At 48.1% G+C, this 12,666-nt stretch overlaps 6 protein-coding genes across 6 annotated transcripts; 2 read left to right on the plus strand and 4 right to left on the minus strand.

Moving 5' to 3' along the window:
* The first annotated feature begins 373 nt into the window (after positions 1 to 373).
* On the plus strand, positions 374 to 2,579 carry POJ06DRAFT_221740 (rab-GTPase-TBC domain-containing protein). Its single transcript, XM_056185630.1, has 5 exons — positions 374 to 1,050; positions 1,120 to 1,420; positions 1,475 to 1,561; positions 1,611 to 2,139; positions 2,191 to 2,579. Exons 1-5 carry the CDS (start codon positions 836 to 838, stop codon positions 2,364 to 2,366), a joined length of 1,308 nt encoding a protein of 435 aa, XP_056044826.1. The 5' UTR covers positions 374 to 835; the 3' UTR covers positions 2,367 to 2,579.
* Positions 2,580 to 4,216, minus strand: POJ06DRAFT_251333 (P-loop containing nucleoside triphosphate hydrolase protein). Its single transcript, XM_056187387.1, has 2 exons — positions 3,142 to 4,216; positions 2,580 to 3,093 (listed from the first exon to the last, which is right to left on the minus strand). The coding sequence occupies exons 1-2, from the start codon at positions 4,057 to 4,059 to the stop codon at positions 2,746 to 2,748; spliced, it is 1,266 nt and encodes a 421-aa protein (XP_056044827.1). The 5' UTR covers positions 4,060 to 4,216; the 3' UTR covers positions 2,580 to 2,745.
* An 87-nt stretch (positions 4,217 to 4,303) lies between these two features.
* Positions 4,304 to 6,888, minus strand: POJ06DRAFT_251335 (kinase-like domain-containing protein). The gene is made up of 2 exons (XM_056187388.1): positions 6,436 to 6,888; positions 4,304 to 6,382 (listed from the first exon to the last, which is right to left on the minus strand). Exons 1-2 carry the CDS (start codon positions 6,709 to 6,711, stop codon positions 4,463 to 4,465), a joined length of 2,196 nt encoding a protein of 731 aa, XP_056044828.1. The 5' UTR covers positions 6,712 to 6,888; the 3' UTR covers positions 4,304 to 4,462.
* A 73-nt stretch (positions 6,889 to 6,961) lies between these two features.
* On the plus strand, positions 6,962 to 8,547 carry POJ06DRAFT_267533 (actin-domain-containing protein; the record flags this gene model as incomplete). The annotated part of the gene is made up of 4 exons (XM_056189250.1): positions 6,962 to 7,329; positions 7,400 to 7,508; positions 7,574 to 7,681; positions 7,738 to 8,547. 4 exons carry the CDS (start codon positions 6,962 to 6,964, stop codon positions 8,545 to 8,547), a joined length of 1,395 nt encoding a protein of 464 aa, XP_056044829.1.
* A 121-nt stretch (positions 8,548 to 8,668) lies between these two features.
* Positions 8,669 to 9,816, minus strand: POJ06DRAFT_267534 (uncharacterized protein; the record flags this gene model as incomplete). Its single annotated transcript, XM_056189251.1, has 4 exons — positions 8,669 to 8,884; positions 8,936 to 9,055; positions 9,106 to 9,210; positions 9,280 to 9,816. The coding sequence occupies 4 exons, from the start codon at positions 9,814 to 9,816 to the stop codon at positions 8,669 to 8,671; spliced, it is 978 nt and encodes a 325-aa protein (XP_056044830.1).
* A 288-nt stretch (positions 9,817 to 10,104) lies between these two features.
* On the minus strand, positions 10,105 to 12,649 carry POJ06DRAFT_95752 (uncharacterized protein). The gene is made up of 4 exons (XM_056191805.1): positions 12,452 to 12,649; positions 12,113 to 12,400; positions 11,948 to 12,057; positions 10,105 to 11,894 (listed from the first exon to the last, which is right to left on the minus strand). Exons 1-4 carry the CDS (start codon positions 12,578 to 12,580, stop codon positions 10,418 to 10,420), a joined length of 2,004 nt encoding a protein of 667 aa, XP_056044831.1. The 5' UTR covers positions 12,581 to 12,649; the 3' UTR covers positions 10,105 to 10,417.
* Positions 12,650 to 12,666: the final 17 nt, after the last annotated feature.

Raw genomic sequence — 12,666 nt, forward strand, 5'->3', positions numbered from 1 at the left:
GCGGGCGCGACTAGTGCGCCGGGAGGTGGCGGTTAAGCTGGATTTTGACATCGAGACAGAACGACTTGGGTACTGCGGAGTGCAGCTCAGAGGGCCGTGAGTGGAAGATAATCAAAGGAGGCCCGCCCCCTGTACGATACCTTTTTAAGCAGGCATGGGCGGAGGGGGCGCGAAGTTCTGTCGCCGATGTGCCATGCGCCTAGTTGCCTTGCGCCGCTGCGGCGTCGGACCTGATTATTACTGCGGCGGCTATTCTCGGACAAAGCCTCCGAAAGAAATTTGCCTCGAGAGTTCAGTGATAAAAGAGAAAGACTAGCAGGGGCCGCTAACCATTATTATATTATTGGCACTATAGTACTACAGTAACTCATAACCATCCTTCAGTGTTCTGCACATAAATATGGGACGTCGCAGCTTGGAATTAACAAGTTCCCGATGACGTCTGTGTATTATTATTCCTCCCTGCTACAATCACAATGCTAATTTCTGTCAAAGTAATCTGCAATCGACAAAGTATATCGCAAGAACCCTTGACCTCGTTGAGTCGCTGTACACTAGCCCCTTTAAATATGACAGCATTCAGTGTGGGAGCAGCCTTACGGGCGAAAGCCGCTCCACATTCCCGACGGGGCGTCGACGCATCAATCATCTGGCAGACCAAGTCAAGTGTCGGCCTGTCCGCTTCCTGACGAGACGATTACGGACGTTTTATTTCCACGCCGCGACTCACGACTGATATGATTCTGCACGTCACCCATATTGTTATACCATCCGCAATTTAAACGACCTCCGGATCAATAATTCTGCGTCAATAGCTCCCTAGTCTTCTCCAGAAATGTCGGCCGTGGCAGGCATCACGTCCTCGCCCGTGAACTCGGCTGGCAACAGCTCGTCTCTGTCCAAAAGCACAAGCACGACAACTTTACCTGAGGACGTCGTGCTCGCATCTCAAGAGGTCCAGGCCAAATACGACCGGCCGAATATAAACGTCGGGCTGCTTGCAGGTGGCACCGAGAATTGGGAGGATGTGACTGCGAATGACGTTGACAGGTATGTCCTATCGTCGGAGCGATTTACCACAAGAATGTCCGACAGAAGAGCACCGAGCTGACATTGTAGATACGGATTCATCACCAAACGGAGTCCTCCGCCCCACGGACGCCATCAACCATCAACACACAATTCCTCGTTGCTGCACTTACACCTTCTGCTGCGGCTAAATAACATGAAGGTACGCGCACCGGCAATCGTCGACTACACACCCCAACTCGAGCCGCGGCGCGAATCAATGCGGGAGGTCAAATGGCGGGAAATGGCCACCCGGCGGGTCAACGAGAAAACTGGCATGGTTACGTATCATTTTGAGAAAACCCTGAAACTAATCGAGAGGACTTTTAAGGGCATTCCTGATGCTTGGAGGGTATGTTTGGGTTGCTGGTTGCATTTGAGTAAAGGACAATGCTGACAATCTAAGGCTTCGGCATGGCAGTCATTTCTCACGACCTCTGCAAGAAAAAAGAAAAATTACATCCCAGACAGCGATCTGGAAGCATTATACCCAGTAAGTCACCCTTACGATCTTATCAATGGCAAATGCCGACTGTTGCAAGAAATACATCGCCGAACCGTCACCCCACGACACCCAAATCGATCTCGACGTGCCCCGCACGATCGATTCCCACGTCATGTTCTCAGCCCGCTATCGCGGTGGCCAGCGACTTCTATTCCGCGTCCTCCACGCATTCTCGCTACATAAATCAGACATGGGTTACGTCCAAGGCATGGCGCCGCTAGCAGCAAATTTACTCTGCTATTACGATGAAACAACGTGCTTCATAATGCTCGTCCGCATCTTTAGCACTCGGCATCTTGGTGAACTCTACACGGTCGGATTCGCTGGTCTCATGAACGCGTTCGAAGATCTTCGTGTGCCGCTGAAAACACGCAAAATAGGGAAGAAATTGGAAGCCCTGAAGATCGAACCGTCTTTTTACGCCACAAAGTGGTATTTGACACTCTTCAGCTACTCCGTTCCATTCTCGACCCAGCTGAGGATCTGGGATGTGTTCTTCTTGTTAGGCGACGATGGACTAGGTGTCATCCACGCCGCCGCGCTCACACTGCTCGACAGCATGCGCAGTATGATCTAGCAGCGAATTTGTACGTGAAAGTGGTGCTAACGTTCCCTAGACACTCTTGTCACGGCCGATTTCGAAACCGCCATGCAGCAGTTGACACGGTTTGTCGACGTCCAGGACCCCGATTTATTCATGGAAGTCCTAGAGTACGAGTACAACCTTTTCCGGTCTCGCAAAGCACAGCGCACATTGTCCCGGAAGTCTTCCAGATTAATTGCGATGGGATGAAAGAAAGGCGTGAACCTGAAACGACGGCGTAAATAATATCCATTGTCTATACGTATTGGTTTTTTGGCATACGTTTTGTTTGGGCGGGTTTGCATACGGAGTTTGAGATCTGGTTTTTGTATGGTGCTATATTCTTTAGATCTTAGATCTTACTGCGTTTAATAGACGAGACCACGACCGCCTGACGATCCAAAGTGAGCTTGTTCTGCACAGTCCTGTCGACTAAGCGTCGCGTATACTCAGACGATGCTAATGTAATGCATTAATTGCACAAACTACCAACAAAACCCAGTCTCGTATAAATTACATTTGGGCCCATATTGTACTATTGTCTGTCCGCTCCTTCTCCTTCAAATTCCACCCGTAGACTGCCGCAGCTTTATTTGTAGAAATCAAACTTGTCCACATCGCTCGTCGTCTTGACTTGCGCATTATATGCCTCCTCAAGATCTGAGTTCAGAATAACATATCTATTCTTTCGCACAGCGCGCAAACCCGCTTCCTGCATAATCGCTGCAATCACAGCGCCGGATAGCGGATCGTTTCGGATGATGAGCGAGTCGAGATCTACTTCGGGTGCGAGCGACATCTTCGATGCGATTGTTGAGAAGATTAGGCGCCGTTCTCGGCGATCCTTCAGTGACGGGAATTCGATTTTGCGATCCAGGCGGCCGGGGCGCAGTAGTGCCGGGTCGAGCGTGTCGGCGCGGTTGGTGGCCATGATGACCTATTAATGTCGTTAGAGCGGTTCCATTAAACGCTGCCAGGAACATACCTTGACGTTCGAAGTCTGGTCGAAACCGTCCATCTGGTTCAGCAGCTCCAGCAAAATTCGCTGTACTTCTCGGTCCGCGCCAGTCTGCGCATCAAATCGTTTGGTTGCAATTGCATCAATCTCATCAATGAAAATAATGGCCGGCGAGTTCTCTCGCGCAAGTCTGAACACGTCTCGAACCATTCGTGGGCCCTCACCCAAGTACTTTTGCACGAACTCCGAACCGACGACCCGGATGAACGAAGCAGTAGTGCTGTTCGCCACGGCCTTCACAAGCATCGTCTTACCCGTGCCAGGCGGTCCGTACAACAATACTCCGCGTGGGGGGTCAATTCCAATCTGCTTGTAAAGCTCAAAATGCGTAAGAGGTAGTTCGACCGCCTCTCGAATCTCTTGCTTTTGCATATCCAAACCACCCACATCTGCATATGAGACATCCGGCTTCTCATCCGCACCAAGCATCGCGATACTTGAATCCGCTTCTGGAGGCAAAATATCGACTAACGAATTGGAATGCCGATGGAGCGCAACCGACGACGACGGCTTCAACAGTTCTCGATCCAGTGTCGATAAAATCCGTACGACGTAGTTTGAGCCAGTAGTCGAACCAACTATCGCAGTATGCTGGTCTATCGGCTCCAAAAACTGCCCGATCACAAGCGGAACAGATTGGATCCGCTTGACCTCCTCTTGTGCGCGAACCAGCTCCCGCTTCAGATTTCGTTGTTCATCCTTGATGTATTCCTCCTGTAAATTCAAATACTCTAGATCTCGTTCTAGCTTCTTTAAACGACTGTATGGATCTTGTGGCACTGCTTCCGATGCCGGCTTCGCATTCTTGGTCAGTGACTTCGTCGGTGTGGCGGTAGGGGTTGTTGTTTTCGTTGTGCTCGGTGGTACGATTCCTAGTTCCTCCATCGCAGAGTACTATTTGCCTTCAAATAACAAATTAAAGATCTATTGACAAATCACAGTCTTAGAAGCTGTGATGAAAATGTGGTGAATCAATGATGTTAGTGATCTGGATGGAGTCAGAGATAGTAGGCATGGAGTGTAAGCATCGCGGACACACAACTGAACATACACCGTGTGACTTGTGCATCGAGAGGCTTAGCCCCCAAAAATTGAGATATCATAAGCAATTGAATACAATAGTATATTACTCGTAACCAATCCAATAACCAATAAATGAATAAAATAACAAGTCATACATTATAATAATAAACGCCCAAAGTTCAAATTTACATAATCCATGCTTGTAACCATCGAATCCTCTCATTGCTCACATGACCCAACATAAACAGCGTATGCATTTTGTTGTCTAAACCAGTACACTCCTCTTCTTCTGCAATTTCAGATCCGCGTCGTCGTGATCTTGGGGATGCTTCTTCCGTTTCCCCGCCAGATCATTCTTCTGCACCGGAGTCTGTATAACTTCCACCACACCATGCAGCCTCTCCAAAACCCGAAACTCCTCGGGCCTTACAAGTCGCACTTTGAACGCCAACTTCTCAGTCCGTTCTCTAAAGATAGCTATTTCGTCGCCATCCATCAGTGTAGCCTGCATACCTGATCCTACTCTCTGATTATTCACGAAACACCCATTAGTCGAGAAATCGCTCAGGTAAAATGTATCGGAATCGTTGCTATTCCGCTTCCTTCTTAAATAGCAGTGGAGCTTGGACGTCCGACTGTCGGTCAACCGGATGTCGCATCTAGGTGCGCGGCCAAACCAGACTTGTTCGCGTGAGATCATGATGTCTTTGTACGGAATACTGTCCTTCACAGTTTCTAACATGAGCCATGTTTTCGGTGGCAGCTCGCCTATTGATGATGAACACAAGTCGTTTTCATCAGCGTAGTCTCGTACGCCGGTTGCAATTGGCTGCTGACCAATGCTGTCAATTTTAATTTTGTCCTTGTTGCCGTCTTCCTCATCGGGTTCGATTAATGACGTTCGCGCATGCCCTGAAATCGAACGTGCCCTGGATATCTCCAGCTTAGCCGTCCGTTTTTGTAGGTCTGAACTGTCAATATCGGACGCATGGCCGGGAGCAGCTTCCTCCACCCCTTCCATGGCGTCATCGTCATCGTCCAGTTTTCTCTGCAAACCCTCGTCGCCAGCGTCGTTTATCAAGGTAGGAACGGCTGGCTGTGTACCATCACGTAGCCAGTTCAAGAGAAGGGCTAACTTTGCTGTGGGTCGTTTCTTCGGATCGACTTCTAGCAGCGTTCCAATGAACGCTTTCGCATCTGCAGAAATGTTTGCATCGTCAAGCGGCTGCTGGGAGTACTCCCCGGCCATAATCTGGTTACATAATTGCTCCTGCGTACTCCCATTGAATGGCAGATAGCCCGTTAATAGAACATAAACCATACATCCTACACTCCACATGTCGACCTTGTTTGAGTAGTATGTAGACGTCCGTTCGGGATGAGCGCGTGAAGAAGAGTCTCTAGCTTTGATGACTTCTGGTGCCAGATACGCCAACGTGCCGCAAAAAGTCTTCAGAAATGTTCCCGATTCTGAGATTTTTGCCAGTCCAAAATCAGAGACCTTGACTTGTATTGACCTTCCGTCAGACTCATCGTCTGACACGACGAGAATATTGTCTGGTTTGATATCACGATGAGAGATTCCGGCTGAATGCACATACGCGACGGCCTGCAACACCTGCTTAACAACCGTCCTTGCCATATTGTCCTTCATTGCACCATGTTTTGTAATATAGTCCATGAGATCACCGCCGGCGACGTACTCCATCACAAGATACACATTTGACCTATCCTCGAACAGCTCTTTCAATTTGACAATATGCGGATGGTTCAGTCGCATCAAGATCTCCACCTCTCGTTTAACAGCCAAGCCGGCCATGATACGTCTCCGTGGAATCACTTTAACAGCAAACACCTCTCCAGTCGCGCGATCAACAGCCTTTCGCACCGTTGCAAATGCGCCTTTTCCTATCGTATCACGCATGTCGTATCTGCCGTATATACCCGTTTCCAATATATTTTCTTTCACTTGCTGTTGTCTTCCGCGTAGAAAAGCCGGTCCGAAATTCATTAAAAATCGGATTTCGTCTTGTGGGACTCCCATACCTAGACCCACCTCGTCGCCCTGAGTGAGAATGCATGATCGTTTTCGAGGTAACCGTGATTGATTGAGATAGGTGCCATTAGTGGAAACATCTTCAATTAGGACAATGGGCGGTTCATTGGTATTTGGAGGAGGATCGCGCTATAATCTGGAGTCAAAATTTCTATATCGTCCCGCATAGTCAATCTACTCACTGTCCATATTCTGAAATGATTATTCGAGACTCGCTTTATTTCTCCCAAATATACATCGCATCGTGAATTCCGTCCAAATACCCATTCTTTCTTCGTCACCGACTTGCCATCGAAGCCAATTGTGGTCTCGTCCATCCGTAACACTACATTCTTGATATTACCTGTCAAACACACGAGCGTGCATAGGACATTTTCATCTTCCTGATTCGAAGACTCATACTGCCCAACCTGTTGGGGAACCGTAGACGGCTGTGTTGCCAAGTCTGGCTCGTCCATGATCGGACGTGAGAGAGAGATAGGGAGGTCGTGTGCGTTGAAGCTTTGTTTAGTTGTTGATAGTGGTGAAGGGGATACAGTCGCTGCTTTGTTCGGTCGTGAAGGCACTCTTTGAAGCGTGATACCGGGAACGCGTTTCACGATGTGCGCGTTCTACTCACGCTAAGGCGACAGAACCCTTAAACACTGCGCATATACTTCAATCACAACAATGCATTCACGGTAATATTATCAGAGCAATTGAAGCAGCATGGCAAACTCTGACGGTGATACTGGTGGGACCAGTGAGCTACTGCGTGGCATCGCGGCCTTGCGACGGCAGCTCTCGTCGTCTTCTCCTATCACGACTGGTGCATCACCTTCGTTCGCATCCTCGCCATTACTATCACCAACTACGCGACAGCAGTATACCGATCCTCCTGTTATTCTTGACATTGGAGCACGTGGTATTAGGGCTGGGATAGCCGGAATGGAACGGCCTGTCTGCGAGATACCGATAGGTCCCGATCTGAGGGGCAGAATTAAAACAAATGTACTTTGGGACTTGGATGCGAGAAATACAAGTATAGAGGACGTCCTTGACATACTGCAAACAATCTTGAGAGACGTATATTACAAGTGAGCTTCCTAAATAACTGCCCAATTTGTGTTGTCTTTGTTCTGTCAGTGCTAACGCTGTGGAGAGCAGATATCTACTCTTGGATGGAAAGAGCCGGAAGGTCGTCATCCTTGAAAATCCAATGATGACTCTGCAGCTGAAAAAAGCCATAGCTTTTGTTTTATTTAATTACTTTCAGGTACGTACCGGCATCTTAATCGTCGGCCACATTTTTAAAAGTCTTGCTGGCGGCTAAAAGTGTAGTCAATATCTGTCACGTATATGCTGTCTCCGGTTGGTTCGATGCTAGCAGCTGGCGCTCGAACGGCACTTGTGGTGGATATAGGATGGCACGAGACAACCGTCACGCCGGTATGCTGTGGTTGAGTATGTGAGTTGTCAAGAACGTAGGGATCTAACGGATGCAGATATTCGACTACAAGCCAATCCTATCCGCCACACGATCAACATTACGCGCAGGAAAGAGATTGCACGACCTAGTTAGTAGGACCTTGAAGGCATTCACTGATGCTATACCGTCATTTGATGAAGTCGAGGAATTTATTGCTCGAGCCATGTATTGCTCTCCCGTTGACCTGTCAACGTCGGCGACAACTTCTCAACAAGCCTTTGCGATCACACTATCGGGAAACACGTATTACATTCCTAGCTCAGAAACGCGACATAAGCCATTAATACAATTATTTTTACAGCGCGCAGAAGATAACGTCGATGATATCGATGATTTCCCGATCCACGATCTTATAGTAAGTTGTCTATCAGGACTAGGTATTGACACCCGCGCAAGTATGCTGTCTCGGATAATTTTTGTCGGAGGCTGCAGCAATATTCCAGGATTAACGCTAAGGATATTGGAGGAGGTGCGGAACTGTCTGGCGCCTGATTCCGCTGGCGGTGATAGTACAGACCTATACCTACAAAAGAATTTCCGCCCCTGGACTATTGGCGATAGATCGCGAATCAAAGCCATAACAAGTCTTGGAGCATGGACCGGAGCAAGTTTATACATATCTCGAGAAAGGGATCATCTCCTGAATGGGACCGGGGCCGGAGCAGGGACTATCAGACGGATACGGGCGGAGACTGCAAGCGGCATTAGCCACACGGCTAGTAGCAGCTTTCGTATTCTAGGAGAGGTCGAGAGGGACCTGTTTTTACTTGATAAAAATTACGCAGATAATATCTTCGACTGGACAATTTCAACGAAATATAGATAAGTATGTGCTACAGGATATCGAGCAGACTCATGTTGATGACTTATTGTACGATATCTTGATTTGCAAATCACTCAGCGATCTTCAAGTACAGTACTTCTGCGTCTCATTAGGGAAATATCGCCTATTCTGTTCGAGACCGACTCGGAGTGCGTTGGCGAGTATGTTTGTGTCTTCGTCGAAATTGCTTGATCTGATGTTCATCGATTTTAACTGTTCCATTGGAATATTGAATCTCCCCTCTAACAATGCCATTTTGCTGTGAGGTAGGAACAAACGTAAAATCATCGCTAACAGAGTACGCGATCGAACGCGTCCGCAAGTGGACTATTCCTATGTTCTAAAAGGGATTAGGGCTACTCAACACAAATATATGTACGAGACCAGGTACCTTGCCACCGAGATCCGTTTTGCTATCCACCCAATTTTTCAAGTTAGTTTTTAAGTACCTTTCAATGTCATCGATATCATTGGATATTTTTGCAGTGCCAGCGATCGACACCCATTCAGCCTACTGCCGTTAGATATGGATGATAAAAATTGACACAAGGTGAAACTCACAGTTTCACTGTTCTGGAACGAAAGATTTATATTCGGGTTGTCATCGATATCCTCAACCTTCAGGGTTCGCCGATTTGCATGAAACACAAAGTCAATACCATTTTCCTGTTTCATATGTAAGTTCGAGCAACCCAATCCATTAATCCAGCAGTACACTCCGCCACAAGAGCATACCACTTCAGCTACGACGACAGCACTGGCAACCAAATAGCCCTTGGCATTTTGCGATGTCATCATGCAGATTCGCTGTTTCTTGATAAACTTTAAAACCTCGTGTATTCTTTCTCGCACCCTTCTCTCGTCGTCTGTTTCTGGCTCATCGGGATTGAAGTTTTTCCTAAATAGATAGCGATACGCATTAGCGGATGAAGTCTTCTTCTCGTCTTGTGGAAATGTGGAAGACTTTGCTGACTGGGTCTGGTCGCCCATGAACGACCCAGTCTCCTCGGCGGATGCATCTCGTATCTTGCCTGGGCTAGGACTCCGACCCCACTGTCGCCGTACTGACCAGCGACTGCGACCTGGATTCGGGCTCAAGCTATTTTCGTTTGCTGGATGCTCCTGCATTTGTTGTTCATCAAAAGACACATGCCGGCCATGCCGTTTTGGGGGCTCGTCTAGCAGATCGGACATGTCCTGGGTATCTTCGATCGCGATTTCCGGAACGGTAAATGATGACGGGTTGGTCAGCTCACCGGCAGTTCCCCGCATAACTGGGATACTTCCAACCATAACCCTTGACTCTGGCTCGGATATTCTTTGTGGCCTGTTCGGCGTAAGTCGTGGAGTGTTAAAATTGAGTCCCACGTGCGGGTTGGTCGCGTAGCAACGTGTCCAATCCAAGGTTTGAGCGTAAATTCGCAATAACATTTGAGCTAACCCCGTTACTGGTCACAAGATATCCAACAGCTGCTGTTTCCTGCTTATTATTTGGTGACTTGGTATTCCTTTCAATATTGTCTTTTTGTCCACCTCAAAAGTTATTGAGGTGATTCGGCTTCTTTGCCTAAAAGTCCATCCTGCATCCCTCACACTCCGGCCTATTGCCGTACTATCAGGCCCTCCATAGACTATTCCCAGTCGAATCGCGCTGAACAGTGCTCAGCATCGGACTGGTAGTTAACATACCAGGACTGCTGCCGAGTCACGTCAACAGTCAGAGTCGCCCAGCGGTGACAATAGACCAAGTCTCGGTAATTTAACAGTTTTACGTCGAGACCCAAGACATAGTTGGTTTACAACAACTATCATGAACGCTCGTAATGCACGGTATCATTAACAAAATAAACATGTTGCTTTCCGGCAGCGTGAATCAGCTTGACAACGACTGTAGTTGCTTGATGGCTCTCACGCTTTCGCTCTCAAGAAACTCTATCAACCTGTCGCATCTCATCATTAATGCTCGTTCACCCATCTCAGCCACATGCATGATCCACGCCTCGACTGTCATGCCCATGTCCATCTCCGAAATGTTCTCAGCTTCACCTAAAACTCTCACCCATTGTTTGGGATCATCCAGTTCTTCTACATAACAAGACAAACTCTTAGGAGACCACTGACGCTTATAACTTGGATTCTCTCTAGAGATTGGGGCAACATTTCCATTTTGAGGACTGTCCGTCAGTACACGAGGAGAACTGTTAAGATTGATTAGCCCAAAGGCAGTTTCTTCCCGCGGAGTGCGAGCCGCTGCATCTCTCCTATTAGAGTGGACTTCTGTAGGGAATTGCAGGCCGTCACTAAAAGCAGGAGACCTGGACACCATGCGAGCGCGAGTCTGCGAAACCGTACTATTTTCTGTATCTTTATTATGAGATCGCGTAACACGGGCCGGGACATGCAACGTGGCTGTAGATGAACCGGGACTCGGGCTGTCACTTTGCTTAATTAGAGATGCTTTTGCCGCACTCTGACTCGTATCTGAAATAAGCTCTTCAGTTGCGCCATTCATACTAGCCTTTTTCTGTCCGTTCATTAGAGTTGCACGCATCACCGGTGAATTTATCTTCGGTGTCGCGGCACGCGGTGTTGGCTTTGAACTCGAGCGTACGGCTTGATCTATCTTGATTTCAGTCGCAGGCGTGGATACCCTTAGGTCGGCCACACTAGTATCATTTGGATTCACATTCGTTATCGCTGATTCTAGAGCTTCTTCGTAGTTTTCAGAATAATTTGCAATAAGATCTTCCAAAAGGCTTGAGCTTGATCCGGACGACACTCGAGAGTGATCAGTAGCTCGTGTTGGAGAGCTCTTCCCAAGAACTTGGTCGACCATTATCACTGGCAACGGAGGTAGTGGGGGTACCGTTTGAGCATTTGGACTGCTAGTGTGTAATAATTGCTTCGTCTTCGTCTTCGGCTTCATTGGCCTTGGGCCACGTGTCCTCTTCAAAGGGATCTCGGGTTCCTCTTCACCTTCCGCAATAGAGTCCGTTGGCAGACTACTTAACGTTATTTCTCGTGAAGCCACCAACCGTGCCGATAGCCGCCGCTGTGGTGTCTGACTGGCATTCGCCTCGTCAACTTCGCGGGATATATCTTCTGCAATGGACGATCGCCTGACTTTACTGTTTCGTTTATTCGCTCTCCGCTTAGGCTTAGACTCTTCGACTTCAACTTCATCGCCGGTAACCACTTCAGAACTCAGCCGTTTTCGGGCGCTACTCCTTTTAGACACTGCCGTTGTTGACTGTCGCGCTTTGGAGGTCCTTTTGCTCTTGGATGACGACGAGCCTCCATGGAGCCGAGTAAAAAAATAGCAATCAGGACCACGTCGCCTATGTTCCTCACTAAATCGAACTGTTAGCTTTACGGCTGATAAATATACTAGGCTACCTCTTACATGGGATCATCTTTTGGCTCCCAGCCATCTAACACTACACCACAGTACATGCATGCGGCAAAATCATCGCCGGGTCTCCCGGGGTTATAAAAGAATCCCGCTTTGCTCATCTAGATGTAAGTCAATAAAATTGTCGCTAAATCAAATTCTCGGTGCGCGACTAACATTATTGCTCGTAGGAATCCATCCTCGCTTTCCGTCATGCGGCCACCAAGTGCCAAAAGTCTCCAACCTGGCGTTCAACATTTCGCTACATTCCGGGTCATGGTACTCATCTTCTTTCCAGTCTGATCGGTGAATAATTGCCCACGCGCACCGCGGCGAGTGGTCCAGATGTTCTAATTTGGGGTCGTCACCTTTATTCCATCCGTCAAGGCTCTTGTCGCACAAGAAACAGGTAACATTATCCGGCGACTTCGGCGACGGATTGTATATGAATCCTGCTTTAGCCATCTACAACGCAATTTAGACAGTTAAATTAGACACAACGTAATGGCAAAATACCTGCGTCACACTCGGTCGAGTATGAGGCCATGCTTTAACTGCTCCTCGTTTTGATCCATTTCCGACACGGTGAGCTCTAAATGAAGCTATTCGGTCGTCAAAGGCAACCAATTCCTTAGACGGCGCCATGTCTGGTAAAGGAATAGAATAAACTAATGACAACAAGTAAAACCTATAGGGCTAAGTCGTCGAGTCGGGACACTGGAAACGCTTCA

This window comes from Lipomyces tetrasporus, assembly GCF_029532465.1.
Source record: "Lipomyces tetrasporus strain NRRL Y-64009 chromosome Unknown POJ06scaffold_4, whole genome shotgun sequence".
NCBI classification, from domain to species: domain Eukaryota; kingdom Fungi; phylum Ascomycota; class Lipomycetes; order Lipomycetales; family Lipomycetaceae; genus Lipomyces; species Lipomyces tetrasporus.

Excerpts from the sequence above, each read along its gene's own strand:
- POJ06DRAFT_95752 (XM_056191805.1), bottom strand. The coding sequence starts at position 12,580 with ATGGCGCCGTCTAAGGAATTGGTTGCCTTTGACGACCGAATAGCTTCA. Across the intron at positions 12,401-12,451 it reads CTCGACCGAGTGTGACGCAG|ATGGCTAAAGCAGGATTCAT; the intron begins GTATTTTGCCAT and ends ATTGCGTTGTAG. Across the intron at positions 12,058-12,112 it reads GGATTCCTACGAGCAATAAT|ATGAGCAAAGCGGGATTCTT; the intron begins GTTAGTCGCGCA and ends ACTTACATCTAG.
- POJ06DRAFT_221740 (XM_056185630.1), top strand. The coding sequence starts at position 836 with ATGTCGGCCGTGGCAGGCATCACGTCCTCGCCCGTGAACTCGGCTGGC. Across the intron at positions 1,421-1,474 it reads GCATTCCTGATGCTTGGAGG|GCTTCGGCATGGCAGTCATT; the intron begins GTATGTTTGGGT and ends TGACAATCTAAG. Across the intron at positions 1,562-1,610 it reads ATCTGGAAGCATTATACCCA|AAATACATCGCCGAACCGTC; the intron begins GTAAGTCACCCT and ends GACTGTTGCAAG.
- POJ06DRAFT_251333 (XM_056187387.1), bottom strand. The coding sequence starts at position 4,059 with ATGGAGGAACTAGGAATCGTACCACCGAGCACAACGAAAACAACAACC. Across the intron at positions 3,094-3,141 it reads ACCAGACTTCGAACGTCAAG|GTCATCATGGCCACCAACCG; the intron begins GTATGTTCCTGG and ends CGACATTAATAG.
- POJ06DRAFT_251335 (XM_056187388.1), bottom strand. The coding sequence starts at position 6,711 with ATGGACGAGCCAGACTTGGCAACACAGCCGTCTACGGTTCCCCAACAG. Across the intron at positions 6,383-6,435 it reads ATCATTTCAGAATATGGACA|CGCGATCCTCCTCCAAATAC; the intron begins GTGAGTAGATTG and ends TCCAGATTATAG.